This window comes from Pelodiscus sinensis, chromosome 24, assembly GCF_052426305.1.
Source record: "Pelodiscus sinensis isolate ZL-2025 chromosome 24, ASM5242630v1, whole genome shotgun sequence".
NCBI classification, from domain to species: Eukaryota; Metazoa; Chordata; order Testudines; family Trionychidae; genus Pelodiscus; species Pelodiscus sinensis.
The window spans coordinates 791,470-819,272 of NC_143075.1; the positions used below are offsets into that span (position 1 = coordinate 791,470).

Below are 27,803 nucleotides of genomic sequence, written 5' to 3' on the forward strand. Positions count from 1 at the left end.
CGGGGGGCGCGGCGAAAGGGTTAAAACGAGGGAAGCGGACGGGGACTCCGAGCAGAGCCCGCCGCTCCTGGAAGCTGTGCAGGGAGCCAGTGGACGCTGCCCAGGAGAACCTGGCCCGGATGCGTGACACTAGGGCCCACATGCTAGCCACTGACCTGACTTGTGGAAAACGGCACCTCTGCTCAGCAGGGGGCAGCAGCATCACATTGAAATGGCCGGCTCGGCGGGGAGGAGGGGCTAAGAAATGGCCTGCCCTGCAGGGAGGAGGGGCTAAGAAATGGCCTGCCCTGCAGGGAGGAGGGGCCAGGCTGGCAGGGGAGGAGGGGCTAAGAAATGGCCTGCCCGGCAGGGGGGGGCCAGGCTGGCCGGTGGGGCAGAGCGAACTTACGTGCTGGCTAGTGAAGATGCCAAGCACACGGCTAGCTCTCTGCCCTGGGTACTCCCTCCAGCCTGCAGCAGCCGTTCTACGTGCTCCCCACCAAGAGCCGGGGCGCTCAATTGCCAGGCTAGCACTCAGCCAGCGTGCGAGAGGGAATACGGCAGCATGAACCGCTGTGAGGTACTTAGGAGCCTTCCTGAGCGTCACTGCCTGAAGCCTCACACTTCCAAACGCTCCTCTTCTATCTAGTGCGCCAACCAACAGGAGGGTGTCTGTTCTTCGCTATGTGCCCATCGCGAAAGGGAGGCTACAGACTTTGGGTCTGTCACTAGATCAGGCTTCCATGGCCCACACACATGCATTCACAATCAAGTCATAAAAGTGGTGAGAACCACTTGATAGGACTGGAAAACATGGAGATTTTGAGAGGAGGCTGCAATTAAAAGGTTCTTGAGATGATTGTACATAAAAGATATCGGCCCCAAGCCCATTCCAGAAACAACAGGGAGTCAATGACGGAGGGCTCATACTTGCGTCTGGGTTCCTCCGTTCCCGCTGCCATTGCCCCCGCCTCCAATTCCTTGTTTGTGCTGCTGGGAGCCCGTCATCTCGGCCATTCTCCTTTCCATCTGCTCCAGGCGCTCCAGGATCGACATTCTGAACTGATTGTCTAGGGCAAAACAGAGGTATGATATTGCCAGGGAGGACACAGGCAGCTCCCGAGCACAGTCACAAATGGGACCTGGAACCAGCTGGAGACAGCTGGAAGGTGAGTTTGGTTTTGCAATTCGCACCGTCGGAAGCAGGATCCCGGAAGAATTCTCTAGAGACTCTCCAGAGCAAACGGAAGTACAAATGAAAGAGATTTCCCGAGAGACGTCTGGGCAGGTGGGGCTGTGGGGCAGAGTCCCCCTAGATCACAGAAGCGGAAGGCCACCTGCTTCTGTCCCTCTCGTGCATTTCCTTGTTCCTTTCTGCTTATTACTTGCAAGTGTCAACAAATTCAGCGTCCTGGCTTCCCCCAGTGGTGGCAAAGAGAAGGCAGCGGATATTTTATGACAAACATGCACAAGAACGGCCATACGAGGGCAGAAGGGCCCAGCGAGCCCAGCACCCTGCCTGCCGACAGTGGCTAGAGCCAGGTGCCCCAGGGGAATGAACTGAAACAGGCGATCATCACGTGATCCCTCCCGTTGCCCAGCTTCTGGCAAACAGAGGGGAGGGCACCATTCCTGCCCATCCTGGCTAACAGCCCCGGGGGACCTAGCCTCCGTGAAACCATCTAGCTCTGTTTTGAACACTCTCCAAACTCATACGGCTTTCTATTGCGCCAACACTCTCCCCCCCCCCCCCCCACGCACAGACTCAGAGCTGGCTTTGGGCAGCCTGGCCCTCGTGCCCCGCTTATGGGGGCACTGAATACCCCCTTGATTTACCTGCGGAGAACTGGGAGCGAGTGGCTGCTATGGGAACAAGTTTCCCTCAGGCTCTCATTTCCCCAGAGCCCTAGAGAAACACATTCTCTATTTTCAAAGCCTAGACCCCAGCTCTCAGAAATTAACATGGGGAGAGCTCATAAAACGCGCTAGTTACTTGCAAACTCAAAGGGTCAATAACAATTACTCTAAAAACTGCTTAAAAGTAAGACAAGAGACAAACTTCCTCCACTCCCCAGGCAGGTGGGAGCTTAGTACCTGGCATCCCAATTCTTCCCCAAATGTGTATTTCACCTGGAATTGATCATCATAGGAGCCTGCAGGCACCACTGGTTTCTCGCCTCCTGAGTTGAAACTCAGTCTGAAGACACAGCCAGTAGGGCTAAAATCATGGAATGTATACACCTGACTCTGAAATAATCCAAGAACCGTGACATTAAAGGGATCAAGTTTCAAACAAACATCAAAACGTACTTCACACAACGCACAGTATACCTGTGGCGCGCACCACCTGGGGATGTTACACAGGTCAAAAGCGCAGCGAGGTTCAACGAGAACTGGGTACGTTCATGGAGGGCCGGCCTCATGACCAAAGAGATGGAAGCCAACATAAGCATGATGCCCTTGTCCTGTCTTCCTAATGCAGGAGCCAGGCCCAGCAAAGATGACTAAGATAAACCCTGCCCATTCTAGCCAAATCACCGTAGTGAGAAGAAGTGGAGAGCTCTGGTCAACTGAATGGCTACACAGACCGGCCTCCTGCTCCACACTTGCCTGGGTTGTGTATCTGTCGTGCAGGTCAGGGGTAGGATGTAAGAATGTCACCAGTTAGCCTATGAGCATCAGCCTATCAGCTTCTGATAGGCTACAGGGTTTTTCCGATAAAAGTGGCCTTTTTAAAAAAAAAACTTCACCTGCATCTAGACTGCCACCGCGTACTTTCAAAATTAAATTGAAAGAACGCGGCGGTTTTTTCAACAGCAGTAAACCTCATTTTACGAGGAAGACGCCTTTTTTCAAAAGAAAGGTATTCTTGACCGCAAACAGGGCGTTCTCGAAAGAGCATCCAGACTGCCCGCGTGCTCTTTCGACAGAGTGGATCGCTTTTTTGAAAAAGTTGTGGCTGTCTAGCCAATCTCGTTCGAAAGAAGCGTGTAGTCTAGACGTACCCCCACAGTAACGCTCTGGCCTGCAGGCGCGTGCTGTCTCCCAGCTGCCAGCGGGCTCTGCAGCCTAGGCTCATCCTGCAGAGCCTATAGCACGCAGCGGCAGCCAGCTCCCGGGAGTCGCGAGAGTACCCCTCCACCATCCCGCCCTCCCTAGTCCCACCAGGCCCAACACCCCAGAGCGGTTCATCATGTGACCACTAGGCCTTCTAACGGTTATGGGTTTAAAGATCCCCGGTCGGGTCATTCAGAGCACGTTCATGGAGCGCGGGGGATTTCTAGGTGTTGTGCTACGGAGGGAAGCGGGACGTTTCCAGGGATGTGTGTCACACCCTATACTCCCTGTGCCATTTTGCCACACCCGCAAGCAGCGGAAGCACGTGCGCTGACCCCTCTGCCTTCCCAGTGAGGGCCTGCTTCTCCCCCTTTGAAAAAGCCCGAGCATGGTGACCGTCTGGAACTCGAGCAGCTCCCGTCGGGAGAAGGTGCCCTTTGGAATGCGGACGGAGAGAGCGGAGCTCTTTGTAGGTGGCCGGCCGGGCAAGTGCTGGTGCAGATGAGTTTTAATAACTCTGCCTTTGCCCGAGAACCTTAGACAACCGTCACTTCCTGCTTAGAGGAGACAGCTTGCGGGTGTCAGCCAGGAGGCAGCAGGAACAATCAGTCCAATGCTTTTAGTTCCAATGGTGGGGCCAGGGTACTCCGATCGCCACAGCGTGAGCGCAGCCTGGTAGAGAGAAAGGGCCACGGACCCACTTGTGATGCACCAGAAACACGTGGCACCTCCAGCAGCTGCCTTTGGGGGGCGGACATTGGCAGGCTGAGGATGTGGAGTTGTGGTCTCCGATGCAATAGGCAGTTAGGGTCTGTCTACACTACAAAGATAGTTCGAATTAACGGACGTTAGTTCGAACTAACTCTCATAGGCGCTACACTAGCGCTCCGCTAGTTCGAATTTAATTCAAACTAACGGAGCACTTCGTTCGAACTAGGAAAACCTCATTTTACGAGGACTAAGCCTAGTTCGAACTAGCTAGTTTGAATTAAGGGCTGTGTAGACCCTTAATTCGAACTAGTGGGAGGCTAGTCCTCCCCAGGTTTCCCTGGTGGCCACTCTGGCCAACACCAGGGAAACTCTACTGCCCCCCTCCCGGCCCCGGACCCCTTAAATGGGCATGGGCTGGCTACGGTGCCTGTGCCAGGTGCAAGCCTGCCAGCACCCAGCCAGCAGACCCTGCACCTGGCACGGCACAGAGCCACCCAACCGATGCCCCCCAGCCCTCCCCCTCTTCCCGGGACCAGGCTGGCGGCTCCCGGGAGCTTGCCCGGGACCGCAAGAGGCGGGCTCCCGCCTGGGCTAGTGCGGACATCGTGGACCTTGTCCACGATCTCCACACTAGGCACAGGAAAGTGGCCGGCTTGGGCAGGAGAGTTGCCAGCCTGGCCACCCAGGAGCAGGTGTGCAAGAGAATCAAGGGGGTCCACTGAGACCCCCGACCCTGAGCCCTGAGCTTACAATGGCCATCCTGGGTCAGACCAAAGGTCCATCTAGCCCAGTAGCCTGTCTGCCGACAGCGGCCAACCCTAGGGACCCTGGAGGGGATGGACCGAAGACAGTGACCAAGCCATTTGTCTCGTGCCATCCCTCTCCAGCCTTCCACAAACCTTGGGCAGGGACACCACTCCTACCCCCTGCCTAATAGCACTTCATGGACCCAACCTCCATGACTTGATCTCACGTCCCTTTAAACTCTGTTCCAGTTCTAGCCTTCACAGCCTCCTGCAGCAAGGAGTTCCACAGGTTGACTCTTTGCTTTGTGAAGAGCAACTTTCTGTTACTAGTTTGAAGCCTGCTACCCATTCCTTTCCTTTGGTGTCCTCTAGTCCTTCTTTATGGGAACTAATGAACTTTTCTGTATGCACCCTCTCCACCCAACTCCTGCTTTTAGAGACCTCTATCCTGTCCCCCCTCCGTCTCCTCTTGTCTAAGCTGAGAAGTCCCAGTCTCTTTAGCCTCTCTTCATATGGGACCTGTTCCCAACCCCTGATCATTGTAGTTGCCCTCCCCTCTCCCAGCCTCTCTCTTCCCCTCTCTCACCTCCTTTTCCCAGTCTCCCCCAGTTTTGTTCAATAAAGAGAGATTCTATTTTTGAACACAATTGTCCTTTATTTTGTACATCAAGAAGAGGGGCTAGGGAAGGGTAAGTGGAAGGAGGTGAGAGAGGAATGGGGTACGAGCCCCCGATGGGGAGGACTGGGCTGGCTCTGCGGGCTTCTGGGGGTGGAAGCTCTCCTGCAGCCCCCCAATTGCCCCCTCTCCCCAGATGGCAGCCTGCGGCAAGTGCAGCCGGGCTGATGGCCGAGTGCTGTGATGTGCCCAGTGTGGGCACACCGGGCACTCCAAGCCAGGACTGCTTTTCAAGCGGGGCACCCCTGAGAACTGTCTGTCCGGGGTGGGGGTCGGGACCCTTTAAGCGCAGCCCTCGGCTAGCCTGAGACAGCATCTCCACGCTCTAAGTCCTCCTCTGATGCCCTGCCGGCACTGCTTCCGGCCATCCTTAAGCCCTGTTCAGGGTCCACTTAATGTGGACATGCTAGTTCGAATTAGCAAAACGCTAATTCGAACTAGTTTTTAGTTCTAGACACGTTAGTTCAAATTAGCTTAGTTCGAATTAACTAATTCGAACTAAGTTAGTTCGAACTAACTCTGTAGTGTAGACAGACCCTTTGTGCTTTTTGAAAAGGAAACGACCCAGCCGCTTGTCACCCGCCTACGTGCTCCACCCTCTCTTCCCCCACCTGTCTCTTGCATTCCCTCCTACCGTACAGGTAAGAAACCAACTGGGAGCACCTCTCTCTGGCGCACCCCGTGGTAAGGGGACTCCCATTCCCTCCCTGTTCGTAGCATGGTCTCTGAAGCCAGCTGCCAGGCCGGTTTCTCTTCTTCCCCAGGGCTCTCACAGGCCTGGGGCTCTTCTGGGCAAAAATAAGAAAATGGAAGCAAGCACCCCAGGACCCCCAGACGAAGCCATCGAGCCAGGCAGACGCGTCCCCCAGCAACGCAGCGTCTAGCGCCCGTGCTGCCTCCGCCTCGCGAGCCATTATCCTGGCCGGGCTTCACGCACCAGTGGATGCGGCTTGCTGCTGCAGAGCGTAAAATAAAAGGTCTGATGCCAAGCTCACTGAAGACGGGCGGAGCCTGCCACTGATGTCAGTGGGCTGGAGCCAGGAGTGGTGCCAATTCAGAGGCTTCTGGAGGGAGGAAATGAACAATGGAGCCCACCCCCAGGGATCCTGGTCCCCCTCTCCCACAGGGCCCCCGGACCCCCTACGCAAGGAGCCGTCCCTCTCTTACACAGGGTGCGAGAGCTGGGTTCTCAGTGCACCCCTCTGAGCGCTGCCATCCAGGAACACCGCCATTCGGCCCAGCACCCTCCGTCTCGACAGAATGGTGGGGGGACAAATCTGAGCGGCGTGAGACCTGTGCGCCAGTTGTAAGGCCACTCCCCGAAGTCTGGCCTGGTCAGGCCACAGGCCCGTGGTGAGGTGACCACGCCCTGGCAGCGGCTGCACTGACGTAGCACAGGGTCACTGCAGCCAAGCACTCAGGCTGTGCTACCTCCCTCTCCTGGAGCTCTGCAGCCTTGCTCCGGGGCCCCAGTACGCAGCCATCCTGCCCAGAGTCCAGCACTGAGGCCCTGATGGCTCCGAATACCACCGATAACAAGTGACATCGTCCTGCGGGACACTGTCGGGGGTCAGCTGGCTCAGCATTGCTGCTTTCGGAGGTGCCCAGATGTGCAGGGGCTATTCCCGTCATCTGGGAGGTGGCAGATGCTGCATTTCTCGTCAGGGAGGGCTCAGCTGCCTTAGGGGCGGCATGAGATACAGCAATGCAAGATCAAATCTGCGACCCCAACTGGCGCACGGTGCTCAACAGGCCAGTGACTGGAGACCGAAGGTGACTGGTCAGAGCGCAGCCCACGAGGCCACACAGAAATCGCCTGACGTTTGACCACGGACAAAGAGCTCGCCCGACCCTCGGGGCAGACTGGGCTCTCGTGAGATGTAAGGTCACTTCACAAAGTGCCTCTGTGCCAAGGAGCATGGGAAGCAAGTCCAGAGGGCTTAGAGTGGGGGTGGGCAAGATTTTGGCCTGAAGGCCACGGTAAGGAAATTGGAGGGAGGGCCAGGAAGGGGGCTGGGGTGCAGAAGGGGGTGGCGTATGCAGGCTCTGGGGTCAGGCGGGGGATGAAGGATTTGGGGTGCAGGAATGGACGTAAGGGCTCCAGCTGGGAGTCTCTGGGGTGCAGGAGGATGCACTGGACTGAGATCTAAGGGTCTGGAAGCAGGATCCGGGTGGCTCTCCTCAGAAGCAGCAGCCCATCCCCTTCCAGCTCCCACAGAGGCAGGGCCATGCAGCTCTGCCTGGTTCCCAGCCAATGGGAGCTGCAAAGCCAGTGCATGGGGTGGGGGCACTGACAGCTGTGCCAAGCCCACTCCTGGCTGGAGCTCCAGGGCTGGGGTAAGCATCCAGCAGGCTGAACGTGGCCTGTGGAGCCCCGGGCTGGAGGTCTCCAAGGCTGCGATGGCCAAGTCGCTGGTTTCCGCTGCCGTATAAAACGGTGTCTCAATAACAGTGTCATGTTCAGATCTGCCCAAGGCCTCTGGGCTGAGGCCGGCAGGCAGCTCCCGGAGGAGACCCCCCGATGTGAAGTGGCACCAGGCCCTGCCATAGCAACGGCTGGAAAACCTGCGTACGCAGCTCCACTGCTACAATAAGTGACCCCACAACACACCTCTCGATGCTTGGGGCCCTACGCATGCCTGTCACCACATGGGGCGCCCTCCCCCAACGGCCACAGTAACAAGCGTGGGGGAAGCAGCGCGCTCTTCAACGAATGCGCAAACAAAACCGAGGAAGGATAAAAACACCACGACCCCCGGGGGCGAACACCTCCCCCGAGCAGCTGGCCTCAGGACCCTGCACAATGCCGTCCGGCGACGAGCTCGGGCACGTCCGTGCGCAACGTCGCTCGATGCTAAAACCCTGCTCCAACTACGCCACTCGCCCCGGCCCTGCAGTCCCCGCCGCAGCCAGACAGGCTCAGCCGGCAGCCAGGACAGAAGGGACGCAGCGTCGCACAGGACGGATGTCAATGCCAGGGCCGAGAGCAGCCAGTGTCATTCCCCAGGGGGGAAGGGGTCCCGGGTCCCTCTCCCCCCTTCCTGCTCTCAGCCCCTTCCCCCCCCCCGCCCTACCCCCAGCTTGCAATCAGCCCTGCCTGCCCGTGGTCTCCCTTCCTATTGTCTGGTCCTCGGGTATAGTCTGCAGTGGGTCATTGCCCCGCCCCCCAGGACGGTAGGAATCGCACCCAGCACAACAAAGTGTCACTGGCCACTTCACCTGGGACTGTGCTCACTGCCTATGGGAACAATCTGTTCCACCTTCCTGCAGTGGGACGTGGTGGCTCAGACACAGCAGCAGAAGCAGGCCCCTTTGCCTCTCCAGCAGGAGGGGAGAGATTTCTAAGAGGCTCCGGAGCAGGGCTCAGCACGCAGCCTCTGCTCCGTCGCTTCTCCAGGAGGGCTTTGTTCTGGCAGTGCTGCAGTGTGCTGCAGTGCAGTCCGTGTCATCCCCCCCTCCCCATCCCCATGCAGAGCACGTACACTGCGGAGACCGACAGTGCCTGACATCACCGAGCCAGCTCCCGCAAGCGCCGCAGAGTGAAAGGCCTTCGGCTGCTTCTGGCCGGACAGCCAGCCCCTTCCTTCCACTGCCTGCTCAGGCTCAGCAGCACCTCGCAGCCTGCGCCCCAGCCCCCAGACCCAAGGGGAGGAAGCAGCAGCTTCAGGACAGGAAAACATTTAACAAGCAAAGTGTTACACTGGCCTCTAAGGTCAGGGATTGGGGGGCTTTGCACGGACAGCTCGGGCAGGTCACACGCTTGCTCTCCGCGCCTCCCTGGACAGAAGGGTCAGGGTCTAACCTACAAGCAAGCAAACTGCGGGAATCAGCTGTTAGGTGAACGCTGGAGCAGGCCCTGCCGACCCTGAGCGCCCCCACACGACTGCGGGAATCAGCTGTTAGGTGAACGCTGGAGCAAGCCCTGCCGACCCTGAGCGCCCCACACGACTGCGGGAATCAGCTGTTAGGTGAACGCTGGAGCAGGCCCTGCCGACCCTGAGCGCCCCACACGACTGCGGGGTCAGAACGGCACTTTGAGACCAGGCTTTTCTGCACGCAGCTCCCTGGAGGTTCCCCAGAGCCCTGCAAGAACGTCCCCTTTGTCTGGTCTCTTTCTGTCCACCGACCCTAGCCCCTCCCTTTCCTGCCCCGCTCTTCCCGACTAGCCTCCATCTGGGCACTGCAAGCACTTTAGAAAGGGGCAGGCAGGGCTGGCCCGGGCCATCTTGGGGCCCCAGGCACGCAGCGCCACCCCCGGGCGCACGGCGCATGCACGGGCCCGCCCCCCCCAGGGAGCACGGGCCCGCCCCCCGGGCGCACGGCGCATGCAGGGCCCGCCCCCCCCAGGGAGCACGGGCCCGCCCCCCGGGCGCACGGCGCATGCACGGGCCCGCCCCCCCCAGGGAGCACGGGCCCGCCTCAGGGTGCACAGCCCATGCGCTGCCCGGCCCAGCCACCGCTGCTGGCATGCAGCCCGGGGAGGACTGCGCCTGGCCGTGTAGGGCCCCGCGGCTGTGGGGGAAGGGTGCTGCTGGCCGGCGCCGCAGGGATGGTGGGGGCCGGTGCTGCGGGAGCCGGACGCACGGCACCTGAGGGCAGCTAAAAGGGACGCCGGGCACCCCTTACAGCTGCCATCAGGCGCCCCCATCGGTCGGCGCGCCCACCCCTTAGTCGGCCCTGGGTGCAGGGCGTCACTACCGTTACCAGTCTGGAAGTCTACACACCCTCAGTCTGAGCCCCCTCAATCCAAGCTGGCCGGCCCAGGTCAGACATGGGGTTTTCTTTGCAGTACAGACAAGCGCACAGATAGCGAGCAGCAGTCTCTGTACAAATGCCCAGGTTTTCCAAGCAGCCTCTGCTCAAACCTTGGACAATGCTCCACAGGGGCACCTGCCATTTGCACAGCTTAAGGCCCAGCCAGACTGCTCAGGCGTCTAAAGGAGGGACTGTAGAACTGCGTTCTGACGACGTCCCCCTTGTGCAGTAAGGGTGGTTCTTGGAGAGGATGCTCCACTGCAGGCGTGTTTGGGCACCAGCACTGCTGACCGGAGCAGTGTCCGTTAGGCTCACGCGGATGGAGTCTTCTCATGCCCCACGAGCAGGCTGACCCCTCGGTCCCTTCTCTGCAGCAGAGTCACTGACAGCTCCGTCGCAAAGGGCAAGAGGGTGATAAAAAGGAAAGGGCACCCCCAGCAGAAACAGAGATAGCGGGGGGGGGGGGGGCTCTGCTCAACAGCTGGGCGGCACCTGAATTTCTCTTGGGCAGCTGCACCAGTGCCCAGCTTACAGGCTGTGAAACACTCACGGGGGACCCACCTTAAAGGACAACCGTCCCTGCACAAGGTGAAAAGCTTCTTCTCGGAGTGGCCCGGTGGCTGCTCCACTGAGGGACTCTCCACCAGCATCACTAACTGGAGAGCGGGGGCTCAGCGGCGGTTGGGTTACAGATGGCAGCACTGGGACATCGAAGGTGCCATCCCCGGCAGAGTCCCCAGATCGCTGAGATAGGGACGCTCTGCAGCAGGCAACGGATGAGGCGCTCGACCTCGTGCAGCATGTGCACAACCTGCTATCCGGAAGGGTCACGCTGCAACCCCAGTAACATCGCCTAATGCAGTTCGAACCTGCCTGTTGAGCCTCTGGGCTGACAGGGCTGAGCAGCGTTCCTGGGTGGCCATCCAGGGGAGATTCAGGTACCGCTCAGCTGACTGGCAGAGCACCCACAGGGGTAGTGAACATCTGCACATGCGTTGGTGCCCAGACATTTATTCTACCCACAGAGGAAAAAAAAGATTAAAAAGTACGTTGTTGCTGAGCCCTTAGATCTTTCTGCAATCGAAAGGAAAAGCTTAGGAGACTTCCAGAAAGCCTTTGTCCTATCCAGGTAAAAAGCTAGGGCTCTCCTGACCTTTCCTGAGTGTAATGCAGCTTCCCTATTGTCATGTAGAAAATCGGGGGATGACTCAGTGGGATCCCGTGGAACAAGGAGGTTACACTAGGCATGAATTTTGGACATGGCCAAAGGAATCCCATGCTGGTGGATGCACGCTCAGCCAAGGTGACTGCTATCAGGAGGGCTGTTTTCAGACAGCTCTGCAAGCGAACTGGTGGCCAGGGGTTCCAAGGGAGATCGACTCAGGCCTTTCAACACCAAGATTAGGTCTCATGTAGGGGGAGGGTGCTGAGGTTATGGAGAAAAGTTTTCTACACCCCAAGGAACCGTTTCATGATTAGGCACGATTGCACTAATACCCTTCTACTCGTTAGTGGAAGGACACTATTGCCATTATGTGGACCCTGAGAGAGAGTCCCAACTTCTTCTTCTTTTTTTTTTTTTTTTTTTTTTAAAGAGCAAGTGCATAGTCTAGGATCACAGAGCTGGGGACATTTGAAACCGGGATGATTTTTGCAGGTAAGTATGGTGTGTTGAGGACTTTCTACTGAGTAGTACTATCTCCTGTACCTCCTTCGAGCAGAAGCTCTCTGTGCATTGGAACCATGAAGAAGCTGTGCCTGGAGATGGAGAATACCAGCTTGGGACGTAGGGTGCATCCTTCATTCTGCAAGAGGAGGACTGGAGTGGGTTGGTGAAACATCAGCAGGCACATCACGAACTAGGACATAGAGAAGGCCCCGAGCCAAAGAAGAAGAGGAGCATCACCTTAGGGAATATTGTCCCACTCCACACCCTCTAGCAATACTGTGACTATTTCTCATTCAGCTGTGTAGTTTAGTGAACGGGTGTATGGTCAGTGTCCCATCACACGTGAATGGGTCATCGAATACTGCTGGGTTTATCGTCTATTCGTGGATGAATGGGAACTCGTGACAGACTGTCCACTGTTGAGTTCTGCATGCCCAGAAAGTAAGCTGCTGGTAGCACAACACTGTGGGAGAAGCAGCATCAATTCTATAGTCTTACAGCTTCTGTGCAGAGACAGGATGACTGGGCTCCCACCTGTTGATGTAATACAGACACGCCATGCTGTCCATTAGGACTTTCATGAGTGATCTCTTGCAGGAAGAAATGGGCAGAGGTTTTCCTGACCACCCTGAGCTAAAGGAGGTTGACATGAAGGGACATCTCCATGGACATCCACTTGCTTTGTGTTGTAAAAACAACACGTAGTCGTGTAGAACCTTAGGACAGTGTTTCTTAAACTGTGTTCTGCGGTAGTGGTAGGCAGTGGGAGGTGTGCCGCAGATAACAGAATTCAAAATGGCTGCCCTTGAAGGAGCAGGCGACCTTTTTTCCCCCCTCAAACTTCCCCCCAACCCTTTCCCCTCCCTGACTTCCCCCCTCCACCAACAAAAGATCCTTGGTGTTTCTCATAAAAAAATATTATTTGGTGTTCCTTGTTCTTAAAAAGTTTAAGAAACACTGCCTTGGAAACTAACAAAAAAAATAGATAAACTTAAAAACAACAAATAGTCTTTGAACTGCTACCAGACTAACAAAACATAGATGGTATCATGAGCTTTCATGGGCACAGCCACAATACCATCTACATGTTTTGTTAGTCTTTAAAGTGTTACCAGACTATTTGTTGTTGTTTAAGTTTATCCTGTATAGACTAACTCGGCTACCACTCTGAAGCAAAAAAAAAAAAAAAAAAAAAAAAAAGAGCGCACACTTTCATGGGCAAAACCCACTTCTTCAGATGAGCTTAAGTGGAGACGGCTACCCCTCTGAGCCTTTGTGTTGTAAGGTCATTTAGATATGTTCCCTGTGGTATGAGAGTGGTCGGTGATGAGTAGCAATGATAGGAGGTTTCTGAAAAAGGAATCCCTTTGCAAACATTTGCGGGGTCTTTTCACCAGTTCAAGGAGTTTTTGACGTTGATGGGCAGACACAGGGGTGTGTCTTTTCGGTCTGTAAACCAAGCTGAACCACACTTTGAGACAATGATGTGAAGCCTGGTGTGTGGTATTACCATTGGGCCCACTGCTATATGCTCCAAGAGTTGGAGGCAATGTCTGGATGATATCCGGGGGCTCTTTTGTATGGTCTCTCTGAGTGTGACCAGAGTGAGGAATCTCTTCTGAGGCAGGAGTGCTCTGGCCTGTAATAAGTCGAGGCTGGACCTATGAATTCCAGGCACTGCACAGGAATGAGGATTGATTTCTGGGCATTGATCTGTAGGACAAGTTCTATTGCACATCTATAACTCAACAAGACTCTTGGAAGGACTGGGCTGTAAGAAGGCAATCATCCAAGTAGAGGTAAATCGTGATCTCTTGGGAGCCCAGGTGTGCGGCCACTACTTAGGGAACCTTGGGGAAAACTCATGCAGCTGATGACTGTTCTGAAGGCTGAGGGCTGAAAACCAGTCTCGCTGTACCAATGTTAGAATAACCATCAGTAATGACCATCTTGAATTTTTGAGCGTTGACAAACTTTTGGAGTGCTATGAGGTCTAGTATGGATCTTCAGCCTCCATTTCTCTTGGGAATTAGGAAACAGCAAGAATAAAAAGCTTTGCCTTGGAGATGCTGCTATATTTGTTCTGTGCTCCTACATCTTGTCATCAGCACCGTCATGACGCCCCATCAAGCACTGGGACAATTGGTGTGAAAAAGATCCCTTACTCCCTTGGTCCCACCAGTGGCACGGGTCAGTCAGCACTACCAGAATCCTGGCACGGAAGAGACTCTCGGTACCTGACAAGCCGGAGTGTCTTCCTCTCAGCACTGGGAAGCTGGCAGAGTTTTCTCCTAGTAAGAGTCTTTTCCACGACCCTGCCATGCACTTCCATTGTCTAGTGAGGAATCAGCAAGCCAAAGGAAGCTGTTTCCCACTACTCCTCCTATGGTCCCGACAGCCAAGAGACCCCGGAGCAGTTGGCCCACCCACCACACTGGTACAGCCCACCATGGGCACCATCTTCAGGCTCTATTCTACTATCCCAGTCGCTGTACCAGGATTCCCAGGGCTGCATATCTTTTTTCATATCGCTTTTCAGGTTTCCAGCCTCACCTATGAACCCCCAAGATATTACCCTCAGCTACAGTGTTGAGAAACTTGGTACCTCCTGAGGAGACTGGAGAACAGAGGGTGGGACAGAGATGTCTCCAAGAACCAGTATATCCTCCTCCTCCCCAGATAAGGCCATCATGCCACCACCATTGTCCTTGGCTGATGACTTCTGGCTTTTCCAGGATGTGGCAAAAAGTTGCAGCTCCACTGCAGATGAAGTCAGACACCCACCACACATTTTTGACAGGCTACACGCTTCTTAGTCCTCTAAAACAGCCCTCCCTATTGATGAGTTTCTCCTGCAACAACTATATGGCAGACCCCAGCCTCAGTGATGACCACTTTTAAGCAGACTGATAAAAATATTCTGTCCCAGCTGATACAGAATTCTCTCACCTTCCTACCATCTCTGTCATAGTGGATGCAGTACATTCTCTGGGCCGCCAACATCAAATCAGGTACATTTCCTATGACAAAGACTGAAAACACTTGGGAGTGCTTTGGGAAGAATGCCTATTCCGTGGCCACACTAGTTCTGAATCTCTAATTATCAAGTTTTAATGGTGAAATTTGACACTGTCAACCACTCAAAACGTAGCAACTTAATTGATTTGTTTCCAGAGTCACAGCAGAACCAGTACAAAGCTATCATCCAGAAGGGACAGCTAGTAGCCAAATTTAAGGTATTCCCTTCAGCGTCTGAGCAGGGTTCTGGCTAGCTGTGTGTTAGATGGCTGCACTCAAGCTCATCTGAAGAAATGAGTTTTGTCCATGAAAGCTCGTGTATGTCTAATGTTAGTATCTTACTCTCGAAGGTACCACAGGCCTACTTGTTATCGCAAAACGTGGGGTAGTTTGTTGGCAATTCAGAAACATCAAATTTCCTACGAGTACGACAGGAAGTGGAATGAAAACTTCCAACAGCTCTAAGCCACTGGCAATGCCGAACAGAACGCTGAGGTAACCGAGAACCAGGAGAGCCACCCTCCAAACAACCACAATTCTTCAGCCACAATAAAGCTCCTACCCGGGGAAGGCTCCAGAAGGCCCCACATGCCGAGCTGTAATCAGGCAGCGGGCTCACGTGAGATTGAAATGACTTGTTAAGAATCAAGGTCCCGGTGCAGCCTGATCAACTTGCCATGTAGCTTCAGGTCCCATCTCCCACCTCCCTCTGATTGCAGGAGCACGGCAGCCAGCTGGCAGGAATCGCCCCAGGGAGTACACAGATTAATATTCTGCAAGGGCGAGTACCAGATAACTATCCAAATAAATCAAGGTAAGAGCTCCAGAGCAAAGGGAGGAGCATGGACACCTCCTGACAGCAGAAACGAAATGAAAGGCTGCTGAGCACTTGCACTGGGGCAGGGATGGTTGTCCCTATACCGGAGCAGAGCGTTAGCGTTATCTGCCTTACCAGACATAAGACAAAGGTTTCTTGCTGTATTACGTGGGGGCACTGTATGTCAGCAGCTGCCCCCTCAAACTCCATATGCTCAATATATCCCACCCTATTTCTAATTATAGCACAAATAAGAGCAGCCACGCTGGATCAGACCAATGGGCCCTCTGACCCAGCATCCTGTCTTCTGACAGTGGCTGGATCCAGATGTCGAGAGGGCACAAACAGACCAGGGCAAATAGCACGCGATGCATTCCCCGTCATCCAGTCCCAGCTGCTCGCAGTCGGAGGCTTAGGGATGCCTAGAGAACGGTGTTCCTGACCACCCTGACTTACAGCACTCAGTGGACTTACCCTCCACGAACTCACCTCATTCTTTTATGAATCTAGTTACAAAACAGAAAACATTTAAAACAAAATAAAAATCTAGATTTCTACACGCTTCGCCGCTAATGCATCTTGGCCCCCTTGGTCGCACTGAGGATTGTAAAAGAAGACTGGGTCCTGAAAGATGCCACACCTCAGCAAGTCTCACCTCACAGGTCTGACCAAACAGACCACTTCGTCTGACTGCTGCTGCTTCCTGCAATTCGGAAGCTGCATTTATTTAAAAAAAAAAAAAAAGTCAGGTTGATGCTAGAGATGTAAGCGACTAGTTGAGTGACTACTAGTCTGCCCCCCCTCGGCCCTCGCTGCCTATGTATCAGAGACAGCAAGGGGGGAGGGACCAGGAGCCAGCGCAGAGAGGCAGGGGAGGCAGAGCCGCAGCCGTCCCAGAGACGGGGCGAGCAGGGACTGAACCCTGCTGCGGCTCTGCACTTGAAGGCGCAGCGGTTGTGTCCCCCCCACTTATTGACTAATTGAGTAATCAATGGAAATTCCATCGACTACTCAATTAGTTAATTAACTGATACTTAACATCCTTAGTTGATGCTGTACCCCTAAATTATACATTTAATCCAGTTCTGCAGGAGCCTAGCAAATGTGAGACATCTCCTGTAGTATAATGTACAGGACAGGATACAAACCCGAATTTCTCTTAACTTCTCTCAACTTCACTGATTCATTGTTCTCAACTCAATTTGTGCCATGTTACATGCAGCACCCTGGAGAGCGCAGCGATTCGGTGACACAGAAATGGGCATTTACATGGTTTTCTTTCCTCTCTAATGTCTTGAAGTTGCACAGGCTCAGGAAAGGCAAGGCGCCCACAGATAAGCAGCAGAAGCACCTGTGCACCCGCTGAAAGAGGCCAAAAGAACACACAGCTTTGAGTACAGAGTACTGCCCCTCATTGTTTGCTACCCAGACATAACTTTTCCTCTCCTTGCAGCTAATTTAGCTTTCAATCAGCGCATTTCTCAGCAACTTTAAGCTTTTTGGCATGTAAAAAGGTTAGCTACAATATAGCACCTATTAAAATCAGAGAAAAGTATCAGATTTTCCGCTCACACAGGATCTTTTATTTATCAATGACCTAAGTACTGAAGATTTGTTTCACAGGCCTCAAAATGATGAGGATACAGATGTATCAGTTCTTGTATTGTATCAAATACAACCGAGAGCCATACAATTAAATAAATCAATGCAAATCCAATTATCCCAACATGAAAAAAATTCCTCAGAGACACAAAACATCTTTTGGGCAACTGATTTCAATCCCAATCATCACAATGGACACAGGATGTTGCTCTGGAAAATATAAGATAGCTGGAGGGACACCCCAAATACGATAAAAATTGGTCCTGTTCCGCTGACCACTTGGATACAGTTACGAGACATTTAGTCGAATATTACCAAACACTGAATACAAAGGAATTAAGCAGTAATGGAGCTCTCATGAAAACCTTTACTGTCCCACCTCCACTCAAAAACTCAACAAAAACAAACCCCAAAGCTGTGAAGCACAAATACACACATGGGAGAGTTGACGTTAAAGATAAGTTTGTCAAAACGTAGCATAATTTATCCTGCAACGCTTCAGAGTGACACAGCCTGATGGGATCTGACATAACACTTTGCATCACTCCAGGGGTGTGTCTAGACTACAGGGTTTTGTCGACAAAAGTGGACTTTTGTCGACAAAACTATACCTGCGTCCACACTGCCTTTGAGTTATGTCAACATAACTCAGCAGTTTTGTCGACGTATGTAAACCTCATTCTACGAGGAATAACGCCTTTTGTCGACAGAGTTCTGTTGATAGAAGGCATTATTGCATCTACACTGTCCTTTGCGTCCACACTGTTATGTCGACAAAGTGGCTTGCTTTGTCGACAGACCTGGATGTAGTCTAGACGCTCTTTGTCGACAGAAGCTTTGTCGACAGTATCTGTCGACAAAACTTCTGTCGACAAAACTCTGTAGTCTAGACATACCCCAGAAGTTCAAGTCCACCAATTTTGCACCATTTCTTATTAAAAACCTCTCCATCTTCAGCACTTACGAGGTTTCTTGTATCAGAGGAGTAGCCCATGCATCTTAGTCTGTTTCACCAAAAACAACAAGGATTCCTGTGGCACCTTAAAGACTAACATGTGTATTTAGACATAAGCTTTCATGGGCTGGAACCTGCATGTGATGAAGTGGGCTCCAGCCCATAAAAGCCAATGATCAGATAAATTCGTTAGTCTTTAAGGTACCACAGGACTCCTCAGAGGTTTCTGTAAGTTGCCACCTCAGTGGGCATGAAGAACTTGGAGACCATGCTCAGGTTTGTTATAGTCCTGTGATGCTTCAGGACTCAACATCTCATCATACAAACCCAACAGCATGCACATTAAGCTCTTACGTGGGGCTGTACTTCTACTATCTCTCCATGCAATCCTGAGAGTAGCTGCTCAGGCCCAGTGCATAAGAGACAACCACGCATCTCTCAGAGAAGGCAGCAAAGGCAGGCAGGTGCAGGCTCGATAGCTAACACTCCACAAAGCTCTTTAGCACATCTGAGGTCTTAGGTTTTTTGGACTTTAAACTTTTTAGCCTTTTCACAAAGGCAAAGTGAGTTTTTCCACTGCTTTCCCACATCTCAATGAAAGAGCTGGCTAGAATTTAGGAAGAGAAGCAAGGAACTTGATCTACTTTCTTAAGATGCACTCCTCTCATAACAGTTACAGTCCTAGAACACCTATTCTCACTATTTGTAGGGAACAGCACTAGCACAGGAACTTCTCCTTTGCCAAATCTGTTCGCACTGGTTTATCATTCTCTGGGAAAACCTAGTACTGATTACTAAGTCCCACAAAATTCTTGGAGAAGGATTTTTTTTTGTCAAAGTCTCAGCATATTAAAGAGCGCGCCTCTCCGGCTTAATGGGACTACAGAGCAATAAATGAACGTATGCATACCGTAACAATCAATGGGAGACGGGAACAATTACATTTTGAACTTTTCCTGTCTGGGCCTCTCAAAAACGCAAAGAAATCGGAGTTTGAATTTGATTTTTTAAAATAATTATGATGGATACGTTTATTTGTAATAATTTTTCAATTTTTATCAACGTACATTTTCAGAATTGCAGGAAATGGTGGGGAAGGAGTCAGACAATTGGGGGGTGGTCTTGGACTGTAATTATTTATTGGAGTAATCACTGAGATTAAAAAAGTTAAAGATCTAAAGCACAAATTGCCAACATCACGTCAAAATATATATAGCAGATAGCTTGAAATCACATTCTATACTGACATTTTTCTTACTTTGCCTAGCTATATATTTCAATCATCATCATCAACGGATTTTTTTTGGTTTGTATGTGTACAGTGAAACAGACATTTATCAACATTTGCAGATAAAAATCACATCCTTCCAAGCCATACTGCCGCAGCTTTGTAGCATGCGTGTCCCTTCCTAGTCCTCTTTCCTTTCAGCTTTGGGCTTAGTTTCAGGCAGGGGACTTTTAACATGTTCTTGTTCTCTCTCGCTTTCTCTAGTGAATGCCAAGGTTCATTCCCTCTGGATCATCACTGTCTAATTAGGAATTCAGCAGTTTCAGTTCACACGTCCCTTCTCGGGATTCCATGTTTTCATCCAAGGTATTTAAGCTATCACCCTGATATCTAAATTCTGAGGGGATACCCATTTTCTACAATATATAAACACAAATGAAATAGGGTCAGTTCCCTACATCTCCTCATAGACAGGGATGTGAACACTGGTAGATCTCCCTGGTTTTTCCAGAAGTTTAATCCCTCTGGTGAAGTACTTGTTGTTTTTAACCTTAGGTAAAAGTGGTTTGAATTTACTTTTCATTCGTTTTCAGTATTACTGCTGGGTCTAGTGGCTCTTTGTGCTAAGTGATGTAAATAAGCACAATAAACAGTCCCGCTCCAAAAAGTGTTTCACTGACAGCTACCGTTAACTTCCTCTTATCCCAAAAAACAGCCTCAAGTCTAGGAGATAGTAGGCGTTCGCCTTCTAGGAATATGCAGTGTAATGTGGGTAATGGAAAACTTGGAACTGGGGTACACACCTTAGAGACCAACTGGCAAGGAGAGTTTGAGGAGAATATATTGCCTAATACCTTAGTACTGATGGAACACTCCTTTTTTTACAAGAACGGTGGTCTAGCGAGGTGCACAGCTGGCTGGACCAGAGAAGATGGGTTACTCGTGAGATACAGAACGTCCTGCCTTTCTTTTTCTAATACTTGTAAACGCTGCAAAACCAGCCTTCTCACTGTGGTACATGGCTAGTATCCCTTCCTCTCCATTTCACTGAGGGAGTTAAGAAGGGTGCTGCCGAGTGTATTTAAAATACAGTTTAGAAAACTGAGCACAGCGTTGGTTCTGATTATCAGTCCGGGAAAGCCATAACTGTCCCAGTCCTGCCAAGCAACCTCTCAACAGCAGCAGAGAAAGAACCTTGGGATTCTGGGACCAATGGAGTTTGCTTTCTAGCAGCCACTTCTCTGGACCTTAACCCCAGTCAAGGGAGGACTCTCACGGCTGCTTCTTTCGGGACACCGTGGCTATGTCTACGCTGGCGGGCTCTTGCGCAAGGGAGCATCCACACAGCCAGAAGTACAGCACAAGAATGAGGAGCTTTTGCGCAAGAAAGCATCCACCATGGCGGGATGGTCTTGCGCAAGAACGGGGCCCTGGAGCCACGCTGCCCATGGCACGAGGTCACCAGCGGCATCTGTGGGCGTGTGCTGGATCCCCACTGGGAAACGCGCTGAAAGGGACCCCTGGACGGCCGCTGCCCTGCGGCTGTGTGCTTAGGCACCTCCGGGAGGGACTGAGAGCCACAGCCCAGCGGGAGGAGGACCCCGACCAGTGTCCCCTCTCAGCCATCATCGAGGCCGTGGAGAGCTGCACCAGGGAGCCACGCTGCTCCAGCAGGAGCTGGAGACCGGGCAGCACCCGCAGGCTCTTATTGATGCCGCAGCTGTGCCTGGGCACCCACCCCCAACCGGCGCCTGTGGAGGCACGACACCAGCGGGGACTGGTGGGAGAGCCTGGTGCTGGGACAATGGGGCGACCAGCACGGGGAGAAGAACTTCTGGATGCGCAGGGGGGCCTTCCACGAGCTCTGCACCTGGGTCGCAATCACTCTGGAAACTGGCCACCCCGGACAGCTACCGCTCCATAGGGAACCACTTCGGGGTGGGCAGGTCCAGTGTCGGCATGGTCGTCCGGCAGGTAAGGCACCCGGGGGGCCGCGGGCCCATCCTGGAGGAGGGAAGAGGCCTGGCCGGGGGGGGCGGGGCATGGGAAGCCCCGCACACCGGGGGGGGGGGGGGTCACACCATCCCTCCCTCCAGTAGCCCCACCGGCAGGGGGAGGGGGGGGGAACGCCTGGGAGAGAGGGCCCTGGAGTGCATGGGGGAGTGGGCATCCAAGGCGGACGGGCACACCCCATGGGCCCATGTACCCACAGCGTCTTATTCCTTGCATCCCATGCTCCCATGTGCCTCTCCTCAGATTGTCTGCGCCATCAATGACGTGCTGCTCCAGAGGGTCATCCACCCCCGTGACCTGGATACCACCCTCGCCGGCTTCGCCACTCTGGGGTTCCCGAACTGCAGGGGAGCTGTGGACGGGACCCAAATCCCCATCCGGGCACCGGGTGGCCCAGTTCATCAACCGGAAGGGCTACTGCTCAGTGGTGCTCCAGGGCCTTGTGGACCACCGGCACCAATTCTAAGACTTTTACGTGGGGTGGTCCGACCAAGCCCACAAGACCTGTATCTTCCGGCACTTGGGCCTGTGCCACAGGCTGGGAGCAGGGAACCACTTCCCTCAGCAGGACCTCACCGTCAGGGCTGTCTGCATTGTGGGGGATGCGGCCTACCACGAGGGCCTGGCCTCTTCCCTCCCCCGGGGTGGGCCTGCAGTCCCCCGGGTGCTTTACCTGCCGGACAACCGCGCCGACAATGGACCTGCCCACCTGGACCGGCCCGTAACACTGTGGAGTGTGCCTTCGGGCGGCTGAAGGCACGCTTCAGGTGCCTCCTGACATGCCTGGTAAGCCTGGGGGCTGCGGGTGTTGGGGACCGGAGGGAGGTGCTGAGTGTTTGTAGGGTTGCCAGATGTCCTGTATTTTTGCCTCCTGGCTGGGGGTGGGGGGGGGGGGGGGGGGGCCAGAAAATACCAGACAGTTCAGGTGTCCAGTATTTTCCAAATGTTTTTACCGGCCAGGAGGCGAAATACCGGACTGTCCAGGTCAATACTGGACACCTGGCAACCCGAGTGCTGCGTGCTGATCCGGGAAGCCCTCCGGGTGCTGCTCGACCAGGCCCCACAGTAGGCCGCACCTACACCTCCAACCGCAGGGCTCCCCCTATGCACCCACTTCCCGCCCCCATCACCACCCCTTCCCGCCACCCTTCCCTCACCTCCCAACAAATCCCATGCACTCGGTTAACATGGAACGCAAGTTTATTTACAAGGGGAGGAAGGGGGCTCTTAACTGGGAGGGGAGAGGGGGAGGGCTCCTAACAGGAGGGCCTCATGGGTGGGTGGGGTGGCCTCTCCCACCCCCACGGTTGCGGGGGCCGGGTGCACCAAGAGGTACTGAGATCGGGGGGCCATGGCGGAGGGGAGCCGCGGGGGGAGGGCTGGGCACAGCGGGGGGAGCAGCGGGGGGGCCCAGCCACGCTCTGGCGCAGGGCCCATGCGCTCCACGACTGTGCCCAGGAGGGTGCACACACGGTCACAGAACGCTCCACGTACTGGCCCCACACCCGCTCCTTGTCTGTGCGGATCTTGGCAGCGAGTGAGCGCTCCATGAGCTCAACGGCGCACACATAGCGGCGGAGCCGGTCCCGGGAGCGCTGCGACGGGCCCTGGCTCCTCGGCGCCGGCAGGACGGGGCTGGAGGGTCCCTCGCTGGCAGGGGGTCCTGCTGTGGGGGAAGCAGACAGAAGCGAGGCCGTCAGTGAGCCCTGTCCCATGGTGTTCCAGGCACCCCGTGCCCTGCTCCCAGCACCTCACGTGCCACGACACCTGGGGACGGGTGCGGCTGGCGTGGGGGGATTCCCCTGGGAGCAGCGGAAGGGCCCGAGGGTGCTGTGCTGTGGGGGGCCCATTGTGCCTTCCCCTGGGGCAGCCACTGTGTCCCATGGGCAGCCATGGTTGTATGCTGAGGGCGGCACCCTTTGGGCTGTGTGGGGTCAGGGCTGCGCCCTTGGGGCTGGGCTGCTCCCAGCCGGCCTCCCCCGACTCCCGGGCTGGGCATGCATGACCCCCAGGGTCCCAGGCATGTGCAGGGGCTGGCTGCCACCTCTGTGTGCCACTTGGTCTGGCCGCATGAGGTTGCACATGCTGCGTGCCGCTGCACAGCATGCGGCCAGGCAGCGCCATGTGCCGCACCCTCTCCCCCACCATGTGGCCCCACTGCCCCCCGCACACTTGTAAGTGGCAGCCGCGACACTCACCGGAGGATCCCTCGCCAGCCTCCGAGGAGACCCGGGACACGTCCTGGCTGCCGGGCCAGGCTGCCGTCCTCCTCCTCCTCTGCTTCCGCCGGCCAGACCACCGGGGTGGCCATGGATGAGTCCACCCATGTCTGCAGGGCCTCAGCCCCCGTGTCCCCCAGGATGCTGTGCACGCGTTGGTAGTGGGGGCAGGCTGTGGCTCGGCCGCCCCCACGCTCGCTGGCCCACGCGTAGCTGAGCCGCAGGTCTTTCACCTTGGCCCGGACCTGTTCCAGCGCCTGGGCCATCCGGGTGAAGATCTGTGCATTGCACCTCCTGGACTTCGGGTCCCAGAGGGCGTCCTCCTGGCCCCAGAAGTCCAGGAGGGCCTTGACCTCAGCAGGGCCCTAGCATGGAGCCCGCCGCTTGGTGCCCCTGTGGGCCTGCTGGGTATTCTGGGGTGGCTCCTGGGTGAGGCCTGTGGCTGCCTCTGCTCCCCCAGCTGCTACCTAGGCTGCACGTGCCACGCGGCTCCGCTGGGTGCCTGTGCCTTTAAGGGGAGGCTGGCTGGGCGGAACCAGCGAGTGGTGATTGTGCGCATGGAGTGTCGGAGAGGCCACCTGTGTTTTCCCCAGAGGCCAGTTCTCGCGCAAGAAGCCTTTGCCGCGCGTCCGCACTGCCCTGTCGCGCACGAGAGCTCACGCTTGTTAGAAGAGCGTAGCTCTTGTGCGAGAAGCCCTCTCTTCCCACGCCGTGCTGCACAAGAACCCGCCAGCGTAGACACAGCCCAAGCGACACACTGCAAGCGCTCCACTCAGCAGCCGCATCTCTCTGCCCTCGCCTTGCTTCACACAAACACGGAGGTGAAAATACACCACTGCACTGCGCTCGTCCAGTGCGCTGCACCACAACCCAGGGAGCAGACAGTCCCATGGCTACTGTTCTCCAGGAGGGGAGAGAGAGGCGTAAAGGCAAGTCAAAGAAAGCAACAGACCAGCAACAAACAAAGCCTTCGCCAGCGCCCTCCCCGTAACCCGGCCAAAGCTAAATAATACCGGCTGCCGCTGCTGACACGAGGCCGATCATTAACCAGTGCTATTCATTAGGGCTGCCAAACGATTACAAAAACGAATTGCGATTAATTGCACTGTTAAACACTAATAAGAATACAGCCCTCCCCCGCCAAGCCAAGGCCCTCACCCTGGCTCCCTGCTCTAAGCCAGCGCCGCTACCCTCCGCCAGAACCAGACACTCCCCAGAGCCCTCCTCCTAGAACCCAGTTCCCTTGCCCCCCCCAGAACCAGCCCCCCCTTGCTCTAACCCAATGCACCCATCTCTCCCCAAGAGCCAGGCACCCCCAGCCTCCCTGCTCCAACCCAATGCTCCACCCCTCCCGAAGAACTGGGGACATAACCTAGCAGGCCGGAGGGTAACACGGTGACTCTGTGGGAGGAGCCACCCCCCCCCCCCCCCATCAGACCTGCTCTGGGTTTCATCGGAGCCGCTGCAGCCACGCGCTTTTCCCTCCAGGCACCGGGGCGCGTGCGCAGAGCGGCCGTGAACAGTCCGGGCACGCAGCTCCAAACGGTCCATTTGACAGGCACGTGCCGTCCCCTCCCCAATACCCTCTGCAGGGCAAAATCCCGACATTTTTTTGCCATTTAAAAAAGCCAGATGGCTGGAAATTTAACAAGTGAAAATGGGGACGTGTTGGGGAAAAATGGATTTAGGTAACCATAGATTAACGCGTGCTAATTTTTTTTAATGCGTTAATTCTGCCCTGCATTCATCCCAGGCGTTAATGTGCGTTAATTGAGACCCTATTGTTTCTGTTGATTCCTCATGGCTTCCAGAAGACCTGGCTGGCTGGCAAAGAAAGTAGCCACGCAGCCATTCTACAAGCGTTATTGGCATTTTACTGGCTGTTGGCAGTGTGTTTGGAGCTGAGGTACAGGCTGCACAGCCCCCACCGCCCCGCAAGCTTGCCAGGGTCAAGCCAACAATAGAGCTGCCTGCTGCTCCAGGGCTTAACGGTCTTGGTAGAGCTGACACACCTCTCCTTACTCTGCAAACATGGACACAGTATTAAAAACAAAAAAAGGGGGGGGGGGGACTTTCCAGGGGATAGCAACTAGCAGTATATGGTGATCACTATGAAGGAGATGCCCATGTAGTCATCACACGTCTTAAATGAATATGAATTTAGCCTCTGAGAGGTATGGAGCATTGCAGTACATAGGTTCCATTTATCAGATGGCTAGTTAGCTACTCGCCTACTAGAGTCAGCATCAGGCCATACAAATCAAATTACACTAAAACTTGGCCTGTCTGGGGTACAAGATGCAAAGACCACAGCAGCCTAAAGTTTCCTTTCATCAATGCCGGATAGTGAGAGATTACGGTTTTCTTTTTAAAGGCTCTCTATCTGTCTCAAAGGATACATCTACACTGTAGCGCTAATTCGGGATATGGGGGTATCCCGAAATAGCTATTCGTGTCTTTTGAGTGCTGCTATTATTCTGAAATATAACGGGCTCGCTATTCTGAAGTCCCTGTAAACCTCATTCCGCGAGGTATAAGGGAAATTTCAGAATAGTGATTTATTTCAAAATAAGTGCTTTGTAGACAGCATCAAATTTCAAAATAAGTTATTTTGAAATTAACTCAAAATAAGCTACTCAATTTGCGTAGCTCAAATTGCATAGCTTATTTTGAGCTTCAGGCGCAGTATAGACACACCCTAAAAGGCCAACCGCTTCTCTTTGCTTCACCAAGTGGAGTTTCTAACAGTTGAAAATTGCTGGCTGCAGGGGCATTTTGATGCAGAGAGAAGTATTACAGGGAACGTACTGTTTCTTTGGCGGAAACAAATTTCCAGTAACATTAGTGACTCTCCGCAGGAAGATGTTTCACTGTCACTTGCTCTGTTCTATCCTCTTATCTACATTCTGGTGCCACATCTCAGGCAAAAAAAGCAAAGAATTTGGGAATGAGGCTCATTAGGGAGGCAGAGTACCGGTCCTGGCTGATGTTTCCCCATGAGCCTCTACTCTTGAATGGAGGTTGTTTTATTTTGAAGTCCACAGCTGCAGAAGTTACTCAGCCATTTGGCCAAGTGTCTCTGAGCCAAGAATCCAGTCTAAGAATGATCTCTGGTTTCCCAGAATGTGCAACTCCTCTGTGAGCATGCCAGTGTCTGTGTTACAGCATACGTCCATGTGTCTGCTGTGCTTTCTGACTGTGTTGACTAATGCTGTGCCAGAATGTCACTGCCAAGCAAACAGGTCACGACATGCAGCATTAGATCCTCGAACGCGTGCTTGGGGCCGCTGCACGACGGTTACTACAATACAACTGAATCTTTGCTCCTATTTTAGAGACGGGGCCCTACAAAACTCACAGCTGTGAAGTGTGTGTCATGGACAGTGAAATCCGGCCCCCACTGATATCTGCTGGGGAGGGTCAGGACTAGACACCCCAGCTGGGGCTCCTACCATGTACCAGGCTTTAGGGATGTTAAACGTTGCCCAGAAGCAGCCCTCCACCTAGGGGCCCACGCGGATTGGAGGCCAGTCGCACCCCCCGCCACACACACACACACACACACACACACACACACACTGCTGCTTCAGCTGCTCTCAACCTGGCAGGTGAGGCTACTGACTCCCAGCACACGGGAGCAGCTGGGCCCGAGCAGCCCGTGTCCATGGTGCAGGGGCTGCTCCAGCTTCCCCCCATTAAGTTTAACTAGTTAACTGGTTAAGTGGGATTTTACATCCCTACCGGGCTCCGGCTGCTAGCCCTGAGGGGACGGAGGAGGGAAGGGGACATCCTCTCTTCCTGCAAGGGCTGCTCTCTGGGCCAGGTCAGATTCACCTCTGGAAAACTCCCTCACCTGCAAGCAGCTCTGAGGCTACTCCCTGTGCAGTGCCCGTTCTAGTGCCCTGGCCTTCAGCTCTGCGCCCCCTGGCTCTGGGCTTAGTGGCTTATGGGGCCTTGGGCTGGCTGTGGGGAGGGAAGGGGCCACAGTGCCCCCAGTCCCTGCTCAAAGAGTGATGATCCCCCCACAAGTCTGTGCTGCGCGCTGCCCTCTGGCTGCCCAGCTCTGAAGGCAGCGCCTCCATTAGTGATGCAGAAGTAAGGGTGCAATACCATGACCCCTACAGCCCTCTTTTCAGTAGAGACTCCCATGGTTATAACCATGACATTTCATGTGTAAATATCTGAAGCCATTTAACTGAGGAATTTTCAAAGCCTGCGATCACGAAATCGACTAAAACAGACCATGTCTGCGGTAGGGCCGAACGGTGGATTACCATGCAATCTACCTTAAAAGACTGGCCAAGCACCTCCAGACCGTCACAGGAACTCTGACAGCCCCGTGTGTTGCAATATGAATT

General features: G+C 54.3%; 1 protein-coding gene across 9 annotated transcripts in view; it reads right to left on the minus strand.

Annotated features, from left to right (window-relative positions):
* CAMTA1 (calmodulin binding transcription activator 1) overlaps nt 1-27,803 on the minus strand; it is a 982,645-nt gene that overhangs the window by 53,022 nt on the left and 901,820 nt on the right. For all 9 annotated transcript variants that reach the window (XM_089773035.1, XM_089773028.1, XM_089773030.1 and 6 more), the window contains one exon: nt 910-1,049. In XM_089773035.1, coding sequence (XP_089629161.1) covers nt 910-1,049 — 140 coding nt within the window. The remainder of the gene's footprint in view (nt 1-909; nt 1,050-27,803) is intronic.